The sequence below is a fragment of the Lissotriton vulgaris genome, chromosome 5, assembly GCF_964263255.1.
Source record: "Lissotriton vulgaris chromosome 5, aLisVul1.2, whole genome shotgun sequence".
NCBI classification, from domain to species: Eukaryota; Metazoa; Chordata; class Amphibia; order Caudata; family Salamandridae; genus Lissotriton; species Lissotriton vulgaris.
Genome location: NC_141693.1, coordinates 79,514,225 through 79,538,494, shown reverse-complemented (window position 1 = coordinate 79,538,494; position 24,270 = coordinate 79,514,225). Strand labels below are relative to the sequence as shown.

General features: G+C 46.1%; 1 protein-coding gene across 1 annotated transcript in view; it reads left to right on the top strand.

The window, feature by feature from the left end:
• Positions 1–14,369: 14,369 nt before the first annotated feature.
• Positions 14,370–24,270, top strand: part of LOC147710244 (E3 ubiquitin-protein ligase TRIM39-like) — a 136,965-nt gene continuing 127,064 nt past the window's right edge. Inside the window, exons 1-2 of the mRNA XM_086920918.1 lie at positions 14,370–15,036; positions 18,752–18,847. Of these exons, the coding sequence (XP_086777044.1) occupies positions 14,632–15,036; positions 18,752–18,847 (501 nt within the window). The 5' untranslated portion in view covers positions 14,370–14,631. The remainder of the gene's footprint in view (positions 15,037–18,751; positions 18,848–24,270) is intronic.

Here is a 24,270-nt window from a genome sequence, read left to right as displayed (position 1 = left end):
AGGGAACAAAATCTCCCAGTACATTACCCCTTTACCGCACCAGTAACGTTCATGTCCAGCACCGAGGATACCCAAATTCCTTCTCTAGCTTTGGTGGTCAGCAAAAAACGCCGCCCAATTCACAATTGAGTGTCCCACGATCCACATTTGTTTTGTTGGCCAAACTCAAGCCCCAAATGTCACTTAGAAATTCATGTCATGCAAACTACCGGCGAATAGAACTGGAACAACCATCAAACTTCCAGAACCGAGTTTTTTTTTTTTTTGATATCCCAACCATGACGCATCTGCTCACATCTCCAATTCTAACAGAATGGGTTCCATACTATAAGGGATTCTGGCCCACTAACGTCCACAACTTTACAGAAACACCATCAGCACAAGAAAAAGATGATATTGTCCCAGTGTGCAGGGCAAAATCCCTCCCTTGTCTGAAATGAGGGGGTATTAAAAAAAATTACCATTCTTGCCGTGGACAACAAACCCCAATACCACTCCCACTCAGTGAAAACATACCCACCTGCCCCTTTGATCTGTTTGTACTGTAACAACCAAAATCACAATTTACCTACCGGAACTTATACAGTTGTAGAGTTCCTGCCCAAATGGACCCCTTAAGCCCATCAAATCTGAAAACCGAAATGCCCCAAAGAATCAATATCATACGCAGCCGAACACGACTAAGCTCCCACCCAGCAAAACAGCAAACAAGCAAGTACCGTAGAAGCGGTTGTAACCAATCAAAAGAAATTGGCTCCCGCTAAAGCAAAATGAATGAGCCCTCTCCTTACTGAAACTTGGAACCTTCGCTTCAAGAAAACCACACCCTTCAACTCTCTACCCAACCACTGCCCTTTAAAAGAAATCCTTGAAAACTTGCCAGCAAAACGTGGTATATTGACAAACCTTTGCACGCTACATGTCATGCCCACATAGCTATTGCCTATCTGACGTTAGCTGCGCAGCCCGCTGCTGAAAATCTTGGGTATCATCACGCCCACGATGTCCCTCTCGCTGACCCTGATCCGTCGTGAAATCCGCTCGTGATCTCTGAAAAAATACTGGCAGACGTGAATTTACCCTGACCCCCGACCCCAATTCCGGAGTGACTACTACCGGAACCGCATTTTCAATATAAATCCCATATTATTTACACCACTGTCCATTCATAGCCAAAATTTTACTCCGTTTGATCAACCAGAAAAGTGTCAATATTATCGTAGTATTTGGCAATTCACCATCACCATCATACACCATCCAGAGGTCACAGCTTGCATCGCAACTGTTAAAAGTACACCTTATGACCCGCCCTAGGAGCAAAGTCCTCCACCAATTTCTAACCGCTCCACTTAGAAACTGCCATATACTTACCCTTCGCAGTAACCCTGCGAAATACCTTTCATCACCGCAGTTCACACGTCTGAGTGTGTAACCCCACACCCCGAGCAGCCACATTGAAGATTAACAGCAGAGGCCACCGCACTAGTAAAGTCTCGTGAATACTGTGACCTACGCAAAGCCGCTCCTGCTTCGCAAATGTTGATAAAGAAAAAAAACTAGGACCTGCCCGAGGAACAGGTCCACCACCAAATTTTAACCGCTCCGGTCAAAACCGCCATATACTTACTTCCTCGCAGGAGCCCTGCTGATACCTTCCGTCTCTGCAGTTGTTACAAACCACCCCCATTGAATCAGAGTCAAAGTCCACTTGATGGTGGCAGGTGGATGACGGGGTTCCCTCTTGACGCTGCACTCCGTGGCCACATAGCTCCACCGTCTTCATCCATAACCGAGCCCGTCCGAAGCAAGTCAATGACGATGGAAATGCCTTCCCCGTGTGTCCTTGATGTTTGCTAGACTGTCATTATTGTAGTACTACCCTTAACCTGTGTTCTGCACTCTTTGGTAACCTGCACATACCACTGCCCTTCTTGTAACGCCGTTGTCTGCCTCCTGCTTTTGTTTGCTGTCGATACCTGCACAATTGCCGCCACTGCCTATGTCATGAGCATTCCCATGTTTGCGCACCTCCCACCTGCTGCAGCAGTATACCTCCACTTGTACGTAGTACGCTTCGTAACCTGCTCATGAGACTGTCTGTTCCTCATGTAATGCACTGCTTGCCACCCCCGTACCCCATTCTATCACGACCGCCCCGGCCCCAATCAATGCCACCCTCGCTTATGCCAGTTGGTCAGCTGCAATGCTCCCCCACATCTCCAGCTATATGCTTCTCTATGTATATAGAGCTGACTCTAATCACTAGTATATGCAACAGACCCACGTACAATCCACCCTGCCCATGAGGCTCTTAGAGTATAACCATGTGTATCTCCTCCTTATGTGACCCTACATCCTGTACATCTGCAGTAATAATTATTATTTTTTTTTAAATCTTGTATGTTATGTTATTATGTTATGTTATTAAATTTTGTATAGCGCGCAGATGCCGCAGCCAAGAGGCGTCCCGGCGCTTTTGGAGATAGAAGACACAACACAACAATGATGACCAAAACACATAGCTATACAGCGGAGAATAAATGGGTTTTTAATTGTTTCCTGAACTGAAACAAATCGTGGATGGAACGAAGTGAAGCAGGCAGAGAATTCCATAGAGTAGCCGCCATCACTGAAAAAGAGCGTCCACCCATTCTGGACTTTTTAAAACGGGGAACAATGGCCAAATTAGATCCTGCAGACCGAAGAGCTCTTGCGGGGACATAGTGGAGGATGGTCTGGGTGAGAATGGGAGGGGAGGCCAAATTGAGAATTTTAAAAGTAAGGCACAAAGCCTTGAACTTAATTCTTTGGCCTACTGGAAGCCAGTGAAGGTCACGGATAGTGCTGCGAGCAGAAACAAATTTGGGGAGGCCGACCAGCATCCTAGCCGCCGAATTTTGTACCCGCTGAAGACGGGCAAGCTCAGCTTGATTAACACCCAGAAACAGGGAACTGGCGTAGTCCAGTCTGGTCAGCACCAGAGCTTGGACTATGATCTGCCTGGTGTCCGCGTCAAAAAATTTAAAAATAGGCCGTAACGCATGCAATCCAAAGTCCCCAAACTTCTCAACCGGCTCCCAATGCAAAGCGCTCCGACACCTCTGAGCCAAGTCTGCGCCACAAAAAATCGCACCAATAAATAAATAATAATTCAATGTTCCCCCTGTGAAGTACTCCGACTTCCCCTGACAAAGTCGGCGCCGTACAAAAAACCCACAATTAAATTAATATTTAGCGACACACCGCCCTCGCTGCAGAAGCGCTCTCACCGCCTACCACCAACTCGCTCTTATGTCATGAAAAACGGCTCCTCGTAGCGCAGGCTCCGACTCCACCTCCGCGGCGCACCTTCCTTGCCTAAACCTCGCCTCACCTAAAAACTCCTGCCTCCTACGCCTGTAAACTCCCATGGCGCCTCTCCCCTGACTAAAACTCAAACTCCTACGCAGTAATCTAACGCGCGCGCCCTGTCCTAATGCGTCATTGCTCCGGGTCCGACCACCCGGGCGAAAATACGCGGGGGGAGACCGCTTCGCTCTGCTCCCCCCGAGGATCACATTCGCATGAAAAACAGCCACTGTTCCCTGTCACAGGACCGCCGCAGTACATCAAGGTATTTTGTTGCGGATGTCCTTCCATTAAAGGGTTCAGTTTTTTTTTTACGGACTGCATTCCTTTTATATCCTTAGACTTATCAGTCTGTATATTCCATTTATTCAGGTCATTTGGTGATTTGTTCGCAATCCTTTTTATTGGCTCCTGACTCCTGCAGGGAATGTGGGTCTCCTGAAGGCAGATAATATCAATCTTCCAAAATTTCAGCACTGATGTCACTTTCTGCCTTTTGGCTCCATCGTTTATCCCACACACATTAAGTGTAGCTATAGATACTCTGTCATCTCCCATTTGGTAATTCTATATTCCTGCTGAAATGATTTTTACTTGCATTCTCCTTGTCCTCTGTCCCGTTCCCATCTGGGCTAGCCCCCAAACTTTCTCTCTTTGCCAGAACTCTTCTCCTTTTAGAAGTGATCGCTGATAGCAGATTGTTAAGCCGTATAGTTTCCTGCCTGCTGAATTCTGAATGCACAGCCCCTCTTCTACCCCCGCAACCCCACCACACCCTTTCCCCATCTCCATGCCCTTCCTCTGCCTCCCCCGCTCCCACCACCCAGTAAGAGCCGTCTGCCTCTTACCAGCCTAGTCCATCATTGATGAAAGCCGTCGGCCCTCCCCATCCTTCCACCCAATCTCCCAGCACCTCCAAAGGGAACAGCAATATCAGTGCCCACCCTCTATTCCTAAAACACAAGACAAAATTTCGAATTACAAAATTCATGCAGAGTAAACCCCACAGGTACCCAGGGCATTTTATTTTCTTCCCTTAATTTCCTTTTCTCCTTCCCAACACCCCTGTTATTGTTGTTTCCCCTGCTCCTTCTTCGAGCTCCAGTTATGCTTCTACCCCCTACTCTTGTTCATCCCCCTTCCTTCCAAGGAGTCTGGACATTCTTTAGCCTTGGTCTCTGATGTGAAGAAATAGGTTTTGTCTTGTATTGTCACCTACAGTGTTGCCGGGCTCAGTAAGAAGACTTGAGCTCCCTTCTTTTGGAAGATTTGAATTTTCTTCCTCAGTCACCATCTTCATTTTACTGTAGTGTGGCATTAGTCCACACGTACAAAGAACGTGCAATTATTACATATATGATTCTGGTCAGGCCGGACATCCCACTTTTTTATCCTTCTGTGCTTCCTCCTCCAAGATGCTTAATCTTGTTTCCACTTCTATTATGCGTTCCGTGAATTCCGTACATGATTTTTTAACTCTCCTGATTGTAATGAAATGTAATGTAATGGTATATTTATAGAGCGCAACTGTCTCTCCGAGGAGCATCTTGGCGCTGAGACGGAAACCAAAGATGGCAGCAAAGCTGGTTTACTGCTAACGGTAAAAATTGGAGATCAGATCAGAGTTTTGCAAAGAGTATCCGGTGCACTAAAAATCCATGTTTTTATTGCCTTCCTAAACAGGGACTCTGATGTAATCTGGTGAAGTTGTGGAGGAAGTTTATTCCATGCCTTTGAAAATTAACTGTGAGCGATTGTCCTCCCTTCGACACCAATCTCATTGCTGCCTGTATCTTTCTATTTGCAAGATGGACTCTCTTGCTCTCTGAGCGCGTCTCATCCTGAAGTGCCTTGATGCTTTGGTATATTATATCCAGGGGGCAGTGTCCAACTGTCCTGGTTCCCCCGATATCCTGCCTGAGGAGTTTGTCCCTTCTAGGTTTGGAGTGCCTGAATAATCCCATTGAAGCTCTTGGGGTATTTTCCTTCTTATGGTCAGGGCTCTCCTTGTGTTTTACTGGTTTCCGGGGGTGCGCTTTTATCACTAAGGGTACTCTCATGAGAGTCTCTTCTACTTCAATGATCCAGCAGATCAAGATCTTCTACATTTCCATCAGAGTGATCGGAAAGTGAAAAAAAAACAGGTCTCCGGTATCAGCATCCTAGCGTCCCCCAGTACTGTTACTGCATTCCTGGTTGACAGATTTCTGCGCACGCGTGGAAACCGGTATAGAGATCCCCCCTTAGAGAGGTCCAGGTGTGACCAAGCGGTTGTAGCGGTGTTCTCCTCAACTTTCTCTAGTGCTGTAAGCCCGCCCTGATCAGTCCTCCTCTGCTCTCCCATTCTCTTTATACTCACAGTGGCCGGGGTGTCCTCAGCTGCTCCAGATTGTTCTGACTGAAGTAAGTCTGGGTTCCCATGTTGGCCCTCTAGTGCCTCAGAAACCCCAAGTGGCTCCTTGGTCACTTCGTGTACTATTTTTTCCAGCGGGTTTCCTTTTGTAGGCAGGTTATGCTCAGCCTGCACCGTAATTGCTGCTTTTTTCTTTATGAAAAATTCTGCAGGCGGTTCTGGTTTCTTCTTTGACACAGCCGATTTGTGGCTTACCAAGCTTACTGAGGTGCCCCCCCCCCCCCCCCCCCACGCCCCAGTCTCTCTCCCTCCCGCGCCATTCTGTCTTGCAGCCGACTTCTCGCTGGGGGGGGAGCATCCTCTACTCTGGCTTTGGCGTCCCAAACCGCCTTGGGTGCACCGAGCAGGATTAAAAAAAATGTAATTACTTATTGCATGATTAATTAAAATCTTTCAATAGAGCAGGAGTGCAGCACCATACTTCACAGCCACTCCACCTCCGCCTCGGCTGCTGTCGGAGGGCGCAGCACTCTCTGGACTTCGACCACACGCAGTGCAACTGCCCCAGGAGAGCAGCATCGGTTCCTTCCCATACTGTCCCTCTCAGACCGGCAGATTCCCTGATTTCCAGCCGGATGACAAGCATCAAGTGTCCTACTACCACTCGCTGCTCTCTCTAGCGAGACTCATGGATTTGGTTAGCTCCGCTCCCGTGGGCTATTGGTGTCGGTGTCAGGACTCAAGAGAGTTACGGGAGGTCCTCGATCCGGCAACTCACGCTGCAGCCATCTTGCCCCTTTTCGCGTGGTGGTACTTACAATAATAATGCATGATTGGTACAGTCTAGGCACGTGTGTCAGGTACTGTAGTGGCTATGTTGTGTAATTAAGACTACACTTTACAGATCTACACTTATTTCTTGCACTTTCATCCCTGCAGGTAAAACTTCAAGAGTGGCTGCGGCTTCTGAAGAAAGAGGAGGAATATATTCTGAAGTCTAAAGTCAAGGAAGAGGAACAATATGAAACCATGAGGGTGAGTGTCTGCAGTCAGTGCTGTGTATCTGTGTGTTTGCATATGTCTGTGCCCATGTCTTTGTGTGGCCTCTTAAAGTTCACGACGGGGTCATGGTCCCCACCAAATAAACATACTGACCGGAGTCACTGCACCTGGATATTGGGACTGAAATCAGCCAAGGAGTCATCCTAAAAAAACATAAAATCAAGAATTACTCTTCAGACATTAAGGTTGTACTTACATACTCACACGGTGTGTGTTAGAGTATGTGTGCAGTGTTGTGGCACTATCTGGCTTTGATTATGTACCAGTGTGTATGTGTGCATATATGTGCATGTGTGCACGTTAATGCTTAGGTGCACATGTCTAAGTATGTGTTCATGTATGGATGGCCCTGGAGTTATCTTTGGGAGTGCATGCATGTCTACGCATCTCTATATCTGTCTATTTTGTGGGCTTGGACTACTGCTTGTGCATGTCTGCATTCGCATATATAGATTTTGAGCCACAGATTATGCAAATACATGTCCGTATCTATGTGCATGCGTGTTTGAGGGTTGTCTATTCTTTAGTCTGGATCTATTGGCTGTGAGCTTATACCTACATATGTGAATGCCTGCTATGGGTTTGTATAACACAAGGTCTGGTGGCATTTGTGAGTGTGCAGATACAGAAGTGCAACTGTAAGTTTGTGTATGCATAAGTCTGGATGTTATACATCTGTGATATTTTATATGCATCTGTGTGGAAGTATATATATGTATGGATGTGTGTTTCTATGAGTCTGTACTGTGTGTGAGTCTGAAAATTATTCTGTGCATCCTTATGAGTGTGTCCCTCTGTGGGTGTGTGTATGTATGGATCTGGAGTTATCTATCCATCCATCAGACTGAGCAAGCCTAGTGTAAGCTCCTTCCTAAACAAAGGTTTTAGCGATGTAATTATGCTACAGTATTGTATATATATCATCAAACCACAGAACATCCAACAGAGTTCATCTAAGTATTAAAGCGAGCATGGAAACTCCAACATTGTGTAGATGAGTGTTAACCCACAAATAGTTCATTAAGCCAAACGCCCTCTAATCTTAGCACGTTTTGGGACTTGTACCTTCCCTTCTTCAGGACATATGCATTTCTAATTCTAGAAATGACACAGCACATCTCAGCTTCAGCCACTGGCCTTAGGCATTTTCTGTTCTGCTCAGTCCTCATTGTACGGTTTTCCTGTTCAAAAAGGATTTCTTTCTCAATTCACTTCCAAAACAGTTCTCGTATTCTCTTTGTACTACTGAGCACTTCTTGAGCAGATTATGTCCCTTGCCACTCCGTGGGGACCTTAGGATCGTGGTCCCGCTCTGGGCAGCGCTCTCGTACGTTTCCCCGGTTCAAACGGCGACACCCTACCGCGTCTCACGCATCTAGCGTGAGCATGCGTGCGACTCGTACAGGGTGCGCGCCGGGCTTCTCACGGCAGTACACCCCTCGCGGTCGGCTCTCAGCGGGTCGACCCGTACCTCCTCAGAGATCGGCAGGTAGGGAGGCGGGTAACTGGGAGGCGAGGCGTACTAGGCTGAAACAGACAATGTACTTACGATTGCCGGAGCGGCTGGAGCGCAAAGGGGAAATAAAATGTTGCGGGCCCCTAGCCCGGTGATGTATCCGTCAAGGAGAGAGGCAGACTGCTCAGGATTTAGTGGAAAATGAGGATTTATTAAAGAAGCGAGATAGAGACATGAAGAGCCCACGCCAACCGCTGCACTGGAATCACTGGAATACCTAGGCACAGGATTCCACATTCCAGAGCATGCGGCGAGGCGAGCTCAGCAGGAAGCACGAGGATACAACACATCCTCCTTTCTAGAAAAGAAAAGAATTAATCTTAACAATAAATGCATACAAGCAAAGTAATGAATGCAGTCACATCACATTGAGAACAATTTGGAAAGAAAAGGTTATTCACCAACAATGTAATCTTTATGCCACACAGGAGATTTCCTCAGACGGGAAAAACTTGAATGAGGGGTGTGGACGGGAACGGGCTGAAGGGAACGAGGGAAAGCAGGAGGGTGAAGTGAATTGGAACTAGAAGGAGAGGTTCCTGAATGGTTGGGAGCAAAGGAACTGCTAAGAAAAGGTGGAACTTTGACAACCTTAGAGAGACTCCACACATTGCCGTCTGACAGCTCAACAACCTGCCTACCCACCCTAACAACTAACAACGGGTCAGAAAAACGTGATACACCAGACCTAAGAAAACCAGACTTTCTCACACGTACCCAATCACCAACTTTACAGGGATTGCTGGAATTGGAAGACACCACAGGAGAACGACAACTAGCACGTTTACCATCTACAAGGTCTCGCATCCAGGGTTGGCTTAAATTACATACACCTTTCCTCCCCCGCATTATTTCAAAAGGAGACAGTTCACCATAAGCCTTAGGAGTATTCCGATAACTCCATAAAAGTTTTCTAACAGCCTCGTAACAATTCTCACCGTTGCACACAGCAAGTTGCAGACCCTCCTTAAGTACCCTAATCCACCTTTCAACCATGCCGTTGCCTTGAGGATAGTAAACAGAAGAGCGCTTGTGTGAGATGCCATGATTGCAACAAAAGGATTTCATCTCAGCAGAGGTGAATTGTGTGCCATTATCGGAAAGAATAGAAGAAGGAAAACCTTCCTTTTCAAAAATTGAATTGAGGAAATCCATAACCACCCTAGAAGATACATGGGGAACAAATTTCACTTCCGGCCAACTAGAGAACTGGTCTATCAGGACAATGGCGTACACTGGACTCTGACCAAAGGACATTGGACCGGCTATGTCTACAGAAACGCACTCCCATGGCTTTGACGGTCTTGAGATAGAATCGTGGTGATATTTAACGGGCTTCTGTGATTTGTCACTCACACAACATTCGACACATAACCTTACTTTTTTCTCGATTAATTTGTCGACACCAGGCCACCAAAACTCGCTCCTTATTCTTTTTTTCATACTGGACATACCTGGGTGACCCTCATGAGCCATGTCCAAAACAGTGTCTCTTAAGTTAACCGGAACTACTAACAGTAAACCTCTCAAGAGAGTTTCCCCCTGGATGGAAAGTTCTTGAGCCACATGGAAATAAGGCAAAACATTAGGGGAAAGACTATTTTTGGGAGGCCAACCATTTTTGACATAGGATACAACATCCAAGTAGTCACGGTCACTATTACAGGCCAAATTCCAATCATCTTCACGAATGCATCCATTGGACACTTCACAAATTGACACTACTTTGTCAGGGTCATCGTCAGGTGCAACATGATTGTCGTCTTCGATGGGAAGTCTGGAAAGGAAGTCAGCAAGGACATTCTTAGCACCGGGAATGTACTCAACAGAAAAATGAAAATCTTGTAGTTTATACTGCCACCTTGCAATTCTAGAAGTGGCTTTTCCACAACCTTTGGTCGTAAAAAGATCTACAAGGGGACGATGGTCCGAGCGTACAACAAAGTTTGTGCCATATACATACCTACGAAAGTATTCAATACCCCACCAGCAAGCTAATGTTTCTTTTTCAAGAGTGGAATATTTTGTTTCAGCACCCCGTAAAGGCCTTGATGCAAAAGCAATGGTGACAAAACCGTTGTGTTGCCTTTGCATCAGAACCGCACCAATGCCAACGTTGCTAGCATCTGTGACAATAAAAGATTTACAATTGGTGTCAAATGGTGACAAAGCAGGAGCAGAAATGATACATTTTTTGATAAAATTAAATTGGCATTTGCAGTTATCATCCCAAGTAAATTCTTGATGGTTCTTCATTAAATTGCGTAAGTGAGAAGTTTTATCAGAGAAAGATGGAATGAATTTGGCATAATACTCGGCTAAGCCGAGAAAGGATCTAAGTTGATCTTTGTTGACAGGTTCAGGTGCATTTTCGATTGCCTTAACTAAACTCAATTTGGGAGAAATGCCCTGTTTACTAATGGAATGACCTGAATAGTCCACTGAATTTTTTCCAAATTTGCACTTTTCTTTAGTGAGGGTGAGACCGTTGTCTTGTAGGATGGACAGGACTTTAAACAAAACTTCAGAATGTTCACATTCGTCCTTACCAAAAACTAAAATGTCATCCTGAAAATATAACACATTAGATACATTCTTAAACATGTTGTGCATTACACGCTGAAACACTGAGGATGCGGACACTAACCCAAAAGGCATTCTTTTATATCTGTATGCACCCTCAGTGGTTATAAACGAAGTCAGATGCTTACTATCATCATGAAGTGCTATCTGGTGATATGCGTTAGATAAATCCAATGTGGTGAAGATAGATGCATCCTTGAGCTTAGCGAACATTTCTCCAATATTGGGTAAAGGATGTCTATCCACCCACACATTTGAATTTAAATCGCGCATATCCACACACAAATGAATTTTCCCATTAGGTTTGTGGGCTACAACTACTGGCGAGAGCCACTCGGAGGATTCAATTTCCTCGATTACGTCTAAATCGCATAACCTCTGAAGTTCTTTTTTTACAGATTCACGTAAGGCTAAGGGTATGTTGCGTACTTTATGTACTTTGGGAACAGCATTATGTTTGGGAATAATTTTGTGTTTAAAATTTTTGAGTAGACCCAAAGTAGGGGAGAAAACTTGTGGAAAAATAGTTTCCCATTTGTTGTCGGGGGATACCTCAACAGAATTGATGAAGTCAGAGTAACCTAAAACCTGATCGGGGTGATTGGGATCAAGTTTCATCATCAATTCTCTCTGTTGTGGCCAACCCAGTAAGCATGATCCATCCTTAGCAACATAAACCTTAGCATGTATTGACTTGCCCTTAAATGATAAAGTGGAGGGAAAGTAACCAAATACATCAATGGGTTTTTTCCCATACCCCCTTAATTTTATGTCAGAGGGAAATAATGATATGACATCAGGAAATTCTTTCAGTAATACATCATCACCTATTAAAGTGTATTTTGCACCAGAGTCTGCCATGACTTTTATAGATTTGGACCCAATTTGAAGCATACAGAAGGGTGAATCTTTTTTTTCCTCTCCAACTTCATAGACGTTGCAGATGTCGTCGTACTCATTGTCATCGATGTCCACAGGTTGAACTTCAGAGAATCTGGGGCGTCTAGGGTCAGAATTAGAATACTTCGATCTGTTGCGACTCTTACACATCCTGGAGAAATGACCCCTAGACTTACAATAGTTGCAAAATTGTCCTATAGCGGGACATCTCTTATCCGTTGCAACATGGCCAGGAAAGCCACATTTGAAACAAACAACATCCTTTCTGAAATTTTGATGTGAAGTAGAGGTCAACATGGGTTTGTTGGAAGAAAAAGTAGATGGGTTCTTCTTGATATTTTGGACCACTGATACACTAGAATTTTGGGAAGAAGATTCTTTAGGTTTTTTATCAGATAGTTCTTTTATGCCAAGCTTCATATCTTCAAATCGGTGAGCGATGTCAAGTGCTTTTGAAAGAGATAAGTCTTTTGCATCGAGCAATTTTTCTTGAAGCTTTACATCAGAGACGTTGTGCACAAGTTGGTCTCTTAGCATTTGATCCTGGAATTGTTGATAGTTGCACTTTGCAGCCAGGATCCTTAAATCTTTGATAAAAGAATCAATTGGTTCAACGGGAAGTTGTTTTCTGCTAAGAAACTTGTGACGTGCCACCACTTCATTGACTTTTTTTATGAACTGTTTATCGAGCTGCATAATTGCATTTTCATAGACATCAACTTCTTCTTCAGATGAATTATCTAATGTCATTGGAGGTAAATGAGAAAGAATTTGTCTTCCTTCTGCGCCAAGTGAATGCTTAAGTATTGCAAGTTTGCGTTTGTCCGTGTAGTTCTCACCACCAATGGCTTCGAGATAGGCTTCAAATCCTTCACGCCATTGTTTCCACTCTAATGGTGGTTCACCGGGACTCGCCAAAAATGGCGGAGGGGCATTAAAACTTTCCATTGAGATGCAGGAGAATGAATGGAAAAGCTGAAGAATGTAACTTTAACAGTGTGCAGAAAATATCTTACTTAGGCATTGTGATGTCATAAACACAGTGTTAAAAAGTTCTTGAGAGGAATTATTCCTTGAAGAATAATATAAGAATTTCCTTGAAGAAAGGCTTTGTGATGTCACAATAGCAGATAGAACAGACGTTGCTTGCACTTGCTTGTGCTGACGCTGCCTGGTTGCTTGTGCTGACGCTGGCTGATTGGAATGCAGAGAATGTTGAGCGCATGCGTTTGCTCGCGCTGAAGTTTCCAGGCGCGTGATAGAGCGCACGCGTCAACTCGCGCAGAGGAAAACAAAGCGAAAAGGATTAAAATGAAAATAATCTCACCGCTTAACGTGAAGAAAGCGGGATTTTCACCAAATTGACATCGATTCGATAGCGAAGGCTCAGCAGACACAGAAGAGGGAATTCAGCATCTCATGATGGCAACGGTAATCTTGGTCCGGGGATACCGGGGCTGCAGGCTCTGAAGTCGCGTAGGTTAGTTCACACCAAGTCGCCAGTGATGTATCCGTCAAGGAGAGAGGCAGACTGCTCAGGATTTAGTGGAAAATGAGGATTTATTAAAGAAGCGAGATAGAGACATGAAGAGCCCACGCCAACCGCTGCACTGGAATCACTGGAATACCTAGGCACAGGATTCCACATTCCAGAGCATGCGGCGAGGCGAGCTCAGCAGGAAGCACGAGGATACAACACCCGGGTAGATTTCAAGAATGCTTCGATTCCTTCACGGTTGGGACGAGTCGTGCACGGCAGTGCGACTCAGCCCGTTCAGGGATGCCTTCGGATCCTGACGTCAGCGGGTGCAGGCACACAAGCAGGCGCGGCCCTCGACCCCCAGTACGACGGTACTGGAGCGCCACTAAGGGGGCGGCGCGGCTTGCAGACACTCGGGGATAATGGATTTTGCACACGTTGAATTGTGCATGTAATTACGGCTATGCCACATGTACCGCATAAAACTGTATCTACCTCAAACAGATGAACAATGACTAACAAGCCCCATGTGTGGCCCACAGTGGCAGCCCCTTTCCAAGGCTTCACTGTCACCAGGTCTCTGATGAATGTTGCAGTGGGGTGTTTAACTGCACTAATGAGATGAAGCCTCTGCTCAAACCATGATTGTATGAGATAAAAGTGCACGATATTGAAATAATACTGTCACAGATTGATGTTAAGCCGCATACTTATCTCACTGAATAATGTATTCAATCCTGCACTATAATTTGGTCTTCCAATTGCAGGTAATGCCAGTGTACCCTGTTATGATTTATTACATGTGAAAAAGTGAGAAAAGCTGTTATTTTTCAGCCTTTCAAGCAGCAAATGCAGTAAGAAATTGTTTCACAATTATTTTCCAGATGTCATCACAGTTCTAAAACAAATATTATAACAAACAGGAGCAGAATTGCTCCGTTAAAAATAACTCTGAGGATTTTATAGAAGTCCATATTTATGTGACCGCTCCTGACACTTACAGAATCTGAGAACAAACCGAATTGCTGGTATTTTTAGCTGAGAAAAGAGGGGAACCTCGAGTCAGAGCAGAGGAGTCAGTTCTCTGCTCTGGGGCTGTAACAGGAACCCGGAAGTCCCAGCGCAGCCAGAGAGGGGCAGACGCACAGACACACCCACTGCACACAGAGAGGGACAGACGCACAGGCACACCCACTGCACACAGAGAGGGGCAGACGCACAGACACTGCACACAGAGAGGGACAGACGCACAGACACACCCACTGCACACAGAGAGGGACAGACGCACAGACACACCCACTGCACACAGAGCGGGGCAGACGCACAGACACACCCACTGCACACAGGGAGAGAAATGAAACTTACCTACACTTCCTGCATTTCTGCATCATGGCGGCAGCAGCTCAGCTCGGGAACCTCAAGGAAGAGGCCACTTGTTCCATCTGTTTGGAATATTTCACTGATCCGGTGATGATTATAGATTGTGGTCACAACTTCTGCCGCTCCTGCATCACCCAGAGCTGGGAGGGGAGAGATGGAAACTTCCCCTGTCCACAGTGCAGGGAAATATCTTCTGGGAAAAACCTCCGACCCAACAGGCAGCTGGGGAACGTGGTGGAAATGTTAAAACAGATTAAGCTGGCCCCAGAGGAGAATCTGTGTGAGAAACATAACCAGGCACAGCTGCTGTTTTGTGCAGAGGATCAGACCATGATGTGCTGGGTCTGCCGGGAATCCAAGGAGCATAAAAGTCACTCAGCAAGTCCAATAGAGGAGGCTGCAGAGGAGCACAAGGTACGTCTGTGGGCCTTAAGGGATCTCAGAGTCACTCTTTAAGCCCCATTGAAGACCCTGCAGAGGAGCACACGGTGCGTGTGGATGTAATTGAACGACAAGTAAAGACTACAGGGTACGTCTGTGGCTGTTCAAGGATCGCTGAGTCGCTTGGTGAGCCGCACCAAGCGGCAGTCGAAGAGCAAAAGCTGTGTGTGAGAGTGTTCAGAGATCATAAGTAACCCTTTTTGTAGGGTGGCCAGATGGCTCCATGTAACTGGGACAACACATGTCCATTCCTGGATTTAGCTTTTACAAATCGTTTTTATCTGGTGTGTTGAAGCAATAGGGTCCATTAAAATGTACCAAGACTACGAGTCCCAGAATGCCCTGCTCTGTTAAATCTAAAGCCCAGAAATGTTGTGTCCCCGTGGCAGGGAGTCATCTGGTCACCCTACCTGTGTTATGCCATAGAGGAGCCTGCAGAACAGGGTATGTCTGGGTGTTCAGGGAATCACAAGGCACTTCGAGAGTCCATACAGGAGGCTGCTAAAGAGCTCTAGCTAGGTATGTGTGTGGATGCTTATGGCTCATACTGAACCCGTGGACCCCAAGGAGAAGTCTGTGCAAGGAGTGTGTGTGGGTGTTAACGATTCACAAGTGAGAGTTCCGCAGAGGAAGAAGCTGCAGAGGAGCACATGGTATGTGTGTGGGTGTTCAAGATTCACTAGTCAATGTACATGTTAAATCCTTAAGAGGATAGAATGTTTATTTTGGGTTGTGGCACACACGATCACATGGTGATGGTATGCAGAAGATGAGAGACAGTAATGCAGGGTGTAGCACACAGGTTCACATGGGCACAAACTCAGCAGAGGTGCAGAAGAGCTGCAGCAATCCATTGTGAAGCACACAGGGTCACAAGGGCTTTGGTGCAGATGACTCCCCAGCAGTGCAGGGTTTATCAGTCACCAAGTGGAGAGCAGGGTCCAGGCGCTAGACTTCCATCATCATTGGGCACAGAGTGAAGATTTCCTGTAGCTTTGGCTGCTTGAAGCTCGCTGGCTTTGGGAACCCCTCACAGGAGGAATGACCGTCGGGCCGGGCTGCGATCACAGGTGCCTGATCTTGAGAGGCTCAGAGTCTTCGACCTCCTCACTTTAAGGTGCTGAGCACTGGACTGGGCTCTTGGTGATCAGGACAACCCCCTCGCAGGAAGTCCACCTCCAGGGTCCTTCCTCAGCAGCAACAGACCTTCTTCCTCGGTCCTGGCGGTCCAGCGCCTACTGTAGAAGGGAGGCGGCCATCATTCCCATCTCTGGTCTTCAGCGCTCTCTTCAGCGCCTACTGTAGAAGGGAGGCAGCCATCATTCCCGTCTCTGGTCTTCAGCGCTCTCTTCAGTAGAGGTCCTTCCTCGGTCCCGGGGCTCCAGCGCCTACTGTAGAAGGGAGGCGGCCATCATTCCCGTCTCTGGTCTTCAGCGTTCTCTTCAGTCGAGGTCCTTCCTCGGTTCTGGGGGTCCAGCGCTTCCTGTAGAAGGGAGACGGCCATCATTCCCGGCTCAGGTCTTCAGCGTTCTCTTCAGTAGAGGTCCTTCCTCGGTCCTGGGGTCTAGCGCCTCCTGTAGAAGGGAGGCGTCCATCATTCCCGCCTCTGGTCCCCAGCGTTCTCTTCAGTAGAGGTCCTTCCTCGGTCCTGGGGTCTAGCGCCTCCTGTAGAAGGGAGACGGCCATCATTCCCGCCTCTGGTCTTCAGCGTTCTCTTTAGTGCTGTCCAGAGCTTCTTAAAGTTAAAAGGGGACATTTATATCCTGTCCTTGGATAGTTCGCTCCAATCCAACTGTCCAACCAGATTCATAATTAGCCCCAGACATTTGGAGGGAACCAGTGAACTTGATAGTGAACCAGACACAATCCCTCCTTCCATCAGGATAGTTATTCAAGACAAATGTTGTACTTGGCCTTAAAAACATTCTAATGGAGGGCGGGGCCAGTGGGGGTTGTGAGGAGCAGGGGATGGCAGGGAGGCTACAAAGGGAAGGGGGGACTGTAGGCGCTGACTACAACCAAGACTCTGATTCACCCTACAACAGAAAGCGTTTCATACACACCGAGGCCCCCATCGCTGCACATGTGAACCTCATCTCACATGTCCACAAGCACTGCATCCTAGAGACCTGGGCCTTAAACCCTTGCCTTCTCTGTTGGCCGTTGGCCGACGGCAGCACTACCTCGCTTTTGCGGAAGTGCAGCACTGCCGCAAAATCGCGGCCGCAGGTAAGGGGTTAAGGTACCTGAGCCTTACAGCACTGTGAGGCCCTGCTCATGGTAATACAGCGCTATACATATCTGTGTCACAACATGTATGCTGCACATGTCATACAGTCAAGTGGAGCCCAGAGATGACAAACTACACAGAGTCAGAAGGTAGAATCAGTCACTCTCCAGTTTGAGTTTGAGGCGACGTCTACCGCACTATTGTACTCGTCTGACACAAGCCTTTAGTAGTGTCATGAACTGGTCATGGGAGTGGGATCCACCCGGGTATAAGCAGGACCTCTCTGGGCGGACCTCAACCTCGTACTCTTCTGGAGAGCAACATGTAAGATATAAGTCTCTTATCAGGGGACTTGGACACAAGAGGATATCCCGGGCCAGGATAGTAAAACTGAAGCAGTTTGTCACATGGACACTGCGCCAAAACCTTTGACTCTACTGTTTACGCTCCCAATCTGACTGCTGCCCTCCTGCCAAACTCCATGCTTGGGGTCGCTGCCTGCTCTCTCACTAATCCTGCCTGTTCCCAGCTGCAGCCCTGTTTGAGGTTGGTGCCTGATCCCTGCTGCAGACCCTGTAAAGGGCTGGTGTCTTCTGTCTCGTTCTGGCAAGTTTCTCGTCACAGACCCTTTATGAGTGTGTTGCCTGTTTTCTCTGTTGCAGATCCCGTAAAGGGCTGTAACTGCTCTGTTGCAGACTCTCTGCAGACAATGGCCTGACTCCTGTCATTGACCCCAAGCGCGACCATAAAGACAGTACTCGTAAAAGCCCTTTGTGAATTACCAAGGTCGTAGACGTTTGGTCTAAGTTTGGACCAAACGTCTAAGTTTTTCTATGTGAATCGAGCCCAGTGTCTTTATCTAGAAGGCGTTAGTGCCAGTGATGAAGCTAGTTTGGGAAACATCCTTTACGACGCAACTTTTACCACGCAGTGCCTTTTCAACGCGTCATTACAACGAATTGCGCTGGGGGGCGCTCTCGGATAGGCCATAGTTTAATTTACTATCCAACACCTTCCCTACTATCCACGGGGACTGGAGTTGGAATAGTAAATTAAACTATTCACTATCCAGCACCCCCCAACGCAAGTCGTTGTAACGACTTGCGTTGAAAAGCCTGCGTTGTAAAAGCATGTGTGGTAAAAGCATGCGTTGTAACAACGTACATCCAGCTAGTTTGTGTGGAACAGGATTTCAGGTCCTTCTAGGCAATAACAGAACTGAAGAAGTGACACTGTTGTCTGTATTCTTGCCTGTGATACTTGGGGCTGGTGCTCGCAATCCTTATATGTTCAACTGGTACTTTCAATCTGGATATGTTTGGGTGGTACTTACACTATTAATGTATGACTGGTACGTTCATTCTGCGCACATGGGGCAGGTTCTGTAGTGACTCTGTTTTGTAAGAAAGACAACACTCTACAGATCTTCACTTACTTCTTGCACTCTTATCCCTGCAGGTAAAACTTCAAGAGTGGCTGCGTCTTCTGAAGAAAGAGGAGGAATATATTCTGGACTCTAAAGTCAAGGAGGAGGAACAATATAAAACCTTGAGGGTGAGTGGCTGCAGTGAGTGCTGTCTCTGTGTCCATGTCTTTGTGTGGACACACAGAGTCTGATTCGTCACCCTACAGCCTGGATCATGGTCCCCACCAGATAAATATACTGACTGGAGTCACTGGGCTTGGACATTATGGCTGAAATCATCCAAGGGCTCGTCCTAATATAAGTAAAAACAAGAATTACTTTTCTGACCTTAAGATAGTACTTATATAAACTTACATGGTGTGTGAAGTGTATGTGAGCACAACTATGGCATCTGGCTGTGAGTATGTACTAGTGTGTGTATGTGCGTGCGCATTTGTGCGTTGATGCATATTCATGCTTACATGTACTTGTCTAAGTCTGTGTTCATGTATGAATGATCATGGGGTTGGTAGTGCATGCATGTCTTCGCATCTCTATCTTTGTGTGTTTTTGTGGGCATGGACGAGTGTTTGTGTGTCTGCGTATGCATGTATATATTTTGATCCATGGAGTATTCAAGGCATGTATATATGAGTACATGTGTGTTTGAGGGTTGTGTATGCTTTAGTTTGCATATACTGGCTGTGGGTTTGTAATCGCCTGTCTAAAAATGTGCATATTGCAAAGTCTGGTGGTGTTTGTGAGTGTGCAAATGCATGTGTGCTTCTGTGAGCTTGCGTTCATAGGTCTGGAGTTATACATCAGTGAAATGATGTAGGTATCTCTGTGTATACATGGGTGTGCCTATGTGAGAGTGTGAGTTTGCGGGGTTTGTGTATACACGGTTTGGAAATATTGATCTGTGAATTTGTACAACTGTCTATGGATATGTGTGTGTGTGTGCACATCAGTGTGTGCATTTGTATGAGTCTATGCCTGTGTGAGTTTGTTTTGCATGGATCTGTAGTTACAGACCTATGAGATTTTAAATGCTTCTGCGTGTAAGTACAGGCATGCATGGGTGTGTCTGTGCCTCTGTGAGCCTGTGTATGCATGGAGTGAAGATTTCCCTCTGTCGTGTGTACAAGCATTTGTATGTGAGTGGGCACATTCATCTGTATGATTGTGCACCTCTGTTCGTATGTGTATGCATGGATCCAGAGTTATCTATCGATCCATTGAGCAAGCCCGGTGTAAGACCATTCCTAAACCAAGCTTTTAGTAATGTAATGTCATATTTTATGCCTTCAAGTTCTCCTACAGGGATTGGCCACATCTGATTGGAATGTCCCAGGATAACTAGTGTACTTAACCCTGCCACGCGCTGGAAGAAAGGGCAGGCCTATAGTTTGGGAGCACCATCAGCATTAGTGCACATTTATCACCACTCTGACACTGCCACTGCTCGCAATATGTAAGTGTTGGACCAGGGTGTCTGGAGTGATAAAGTTAACAAGGGTTTCATTGCCCTGAACATTTCATGATAAGTGATAAACTCTCCCGCAGTTTTTGTGTAGAGTTTTTCCTAAAATACACTCTGTTATGTTAAGTTATGTTATTTTAAATTTGTATGGCGCGCAGCTATCCGAAGGTTTCCCGGCGCCTAGGAACGCATGAGATAAGCGATACAAGTTGAGGAAAAAGATACTATTGGTTAAACAACCATGTCTTTACGCCCTTGCAAAAATTGAGATAGTGCTTTTCTAGACGTAAATTAATAGGTAGGGAGTTCCAGAGTGGGGGAGCCAGATACGCAAAGGACCGGCTCTTTATTCTAGAGTGATTGTTACCTCACTCGTCACTATGCTGCCTGATAGTACTGACAGCTGAGTGACGCGCTCATTGCTGTAAAACACTGTGCACTAGATCAGAGCCCTGCGCACAAGGCTCAGGGTTTATGCACTGCCAGACCACGAACGGTCAAGGCTAATGATCCTGTTGGTTTATTTTATTTATTTATTTATTTTATTTATTTTGAAAGTTTTATATAGCGCGAACAAGATCTTTGCAGATATCAGAGCGCTTTACAGGACACGGGGGTGATAGAGTAATACAATGTAATAGTTGAGGTAGTTAGGTACAAGGTGCGTAGATACATAGGTAGGTCAAAAACATGAGGTAGGTCTTAGGTGAGGTAGTGTCGATACAAGGTGCATATTCAAGCAGTTGCGCCGATAATATACAGTCTGCAAAGTCAGAAAGGTGCGTCAACAATATAAAAATATACAAAGAGGGAGCGTATACAATCAATATACAACAAGGGAACGTACACAATCAAGTAAGTCGATAATACAAGTAATACAAATAGTCCAAGGGGTCAAGCAGGTCTTACAGAGCAGATTCATGAGGGATACAGAATAATAGATCATGTGTATTTAGCCATGAGGATCGCTTTTACTTCTTTCTTAAAAAGTTTGTTGGAGGAGATGAGCCTGGTTTCAGGTGGGAGTGAGTTCCAGATCCTGGGTGCCATTCCTGAAAAGGAGCGTTTATAGGTTTTTTCCTTCCGAAATCTTCGAGGCTTCAGCAGAAGATTGTTTGTGCTTCTAGTAGTTCTAGAGCCACCCGAGATTGTCAGCTTTTGATTGAGGTAGGCGGGTGAGTTCATGTGTACAGCCTTGTGAGTCATGCAGGCGATTTTCAGATGTATTCTGGCTTCAAATGGCAGCCAGTTCAGGGATTTAAAGTCAGGGGAAATATGCGAGTGTTTTTTTGAACCAGTGATGAGTCTTGCTGCAGCGTTAAGGGACGCTCTTAGGGGTGCCGTTGTAGTTAGGGGAAGTCCGCAGAGGGCGTTGCTACTGTATTCTATGTGCGGGATGACTATAGATTGTACTGCAGTTTGGAAGTCTTTGGCAGGCTGGAAGGGTTTAAGTTTTCTCAAGGTATTGATTTGGAAGTTCGCTCCTTTGGTTGCCTTGCTGATGTGCTGCTGCATGGTGAGATTGGCGTCAAGTGTTATGCCTAAAGATTTTGCTGAGTCTACGACGGTAGGTTGTACATTTAGAGCCGTTAAGTGCTTAAGCCATGTTTGGGCCATAGAGATTTTTACGGGAGGTGAGATCAGGAGGAACTCAGTCTTCAGTGCATTGAGTTTGAGGTGATTCTCTGCAAGCCAGGATTGGGTGTTTCTGATCGTGGTGTTCAGAAGCATGATGTCCTTGGGAGATTGTATTTTGAGATAAAGTTGGGTGTCGTTGGCATACATGTGAAAGTGAACATTGGATGTCTGTAGCAAGGTAGTGAGAGGTTCCATAACTAGGTTGAACAGTGTTGGGGAGAGGGAGGATCCTTGAGGGACGCCTAGCGATACAGGTACCGGAGAGGACATCAGGTTGTTACTTTAGAATCTTTGTGATCGGTTGTGTAGAAAGGAGGTGAACCACTTGAGAACAGTCCCAGATATGCCCATTCTTGTGTTTAACAGATCGAGTAAGTTCTCATGTTTAACTGTATCGAATGCTGAGGAGAGATCCAGAAGGATGAGGAGGCAGGTATCGTTTTGGTCTAGGATTTGGAGGGCGTCGTCCACTATGTGAGTCATGGCAGTTTCAGTACTGTGCCCTGCTCGGAAGCCTGATTGATGAGCATTGAGGAGATCAAACTTATCTATGTGTTTAGTCAGTTGTAGCTGTACGCATTTTTCCAACAGTTTAGCGAGGGTGGGAATATTTGTAATAGGGCGGTAATTGTTCAGGTCAGTGGGGTCTGCTGTTGTTTTTTTTAGTAGCGGTGTGACTTGCCCGACTTTGAGGGCATTAGGGATGGATCCTTGTTGAAGAGAGCTATTGATAATCTTAGTCCAGAGTGGGAGGAGCAAGGGGGTAAAGTCTTTTACAGCGTTAGCAGGAAGGGGGTCAATGAGGTGATTAGATGGTTTCAGAATGCTGAGCAATCTGCCAATTTCTTCTTCGGAGTAGGTGCCAAAGGATGACCATGTAGCATTGTTCTTTGGTTCAGGCACTGCTGTGTGTTGGGGGTTGGAGTGAAGGATTGCATCATTGAGGAGATCGCTTCTTATGTTGTCAGTTTTTTGGTTAAAGAAAGCAGAGAAGTCTTCACAGGAAGGTGTGGCGCCCATGGCGCTGAGTGTCTGGGGTTGTTCTTTGGATTGTGTTCTGATTAGCTCGAACAGTTTTCTTGGGCGTTTTTTTGCTTGGGCGAGCTGTAGGCTGAAGAAATCTCTTTTTGAGCGTTTAATTTTCCTGAAGTAGGCGTTTCTCTGTTTCTTCAGGCTTTTTAGGTGCAGTGCAGAGGGGGCTGACCTCCAAGTGCGCTCTGCCATTCACATGGCCCGTCTATCCTCATTGAGGCTCCCGTCATACCATGGGTAGGAGAGGTTGAGGTTGTTTGCCTCTGGTGTCCTGGGGTCTGTCCGACTATGGCTCGAAACTGAGCCAAGAACATCTCTTTCTGTCATATTGAGCAGTCAAAGGCTTCTCGCGGAAGTAGAGGGTGGGGCAAGAGATAAAAACTCAACAGTCAACCAATAGACACAATAATGTTATGTCTAGCCCTGCTCTTATTTTTAGTAAGAAAGAAAGTCCTTTAAGCTCCCAACAAAACAGAATCTACACAGTTCAATAAATGTACATTTGCAGGGTTGCAATGTACAATCCCCAGAAAAGGGGACAGGAAACCATCCACTTTTTAGAATATAATTCTTTTTAAATGTGAAAACATATGTATAATTACAATGTTATTTTATCGAGTCTTATCAATGAACTAATGATTTTTATCAATTTTCTCTATTGTATTGAATTAAAATGTATTTCTTAATTTGAACTAGTTATCTATTATTATTGACTATAGTTTGTTTGCCAACTATATTGTGCCAGTACCTTATTTGTGTGCCTGGGAGTGTTACTTTGCATACATTGTTTACCCTGTCCCAGGATCTTGATCCATATCAGCGGGTCCTTGTTTCTTACATAGCAATCCCCAGAAAAGCGCAGCACCCCCTCTGGTGCCCTTTACCCTCTGTAGGAGTTCAAATGTCTATGACCCCTGGTATGTCAAGAAGTCAAGCCCCTTTTCAAGAAACCTTCTTCCGACCCCAGCAAACTCAGGCACTACCGTCCCATCTCTCTGCTCCCCTTTCCCACCAAAGTCCTCTAACAGGCCATCAACCACCATAGAAGGAGTTCAACAATCTTCTGGACCCCTTCCAATCTGGATTCCGCACCAACCACAGCACTGAAATCACCCTGATCGCTGCCATTAACGACATCAGATCCCTCCTCGACTGGGGAGAAACAACAGTCCTGATCCTCCTCAACCTCTCAGCAGCATTCAACACCGTATCCCACCACAACCTTATGAAGAGGCTTTATCACATCAGAACTCAAGGAGATTGTCACACCTGCCGCGATCCGCATACCGGATGCATCAGAGACAGAGCACTTCAGAAATAAAGCTGGCCTCACGAGGCAGAAAGTTGTGCTTGGCATTCTAGTGTTCACGCATGCGCCTAGCAGCCGTCGGTTGACTTACATTCTGCTTCTGGGTCACT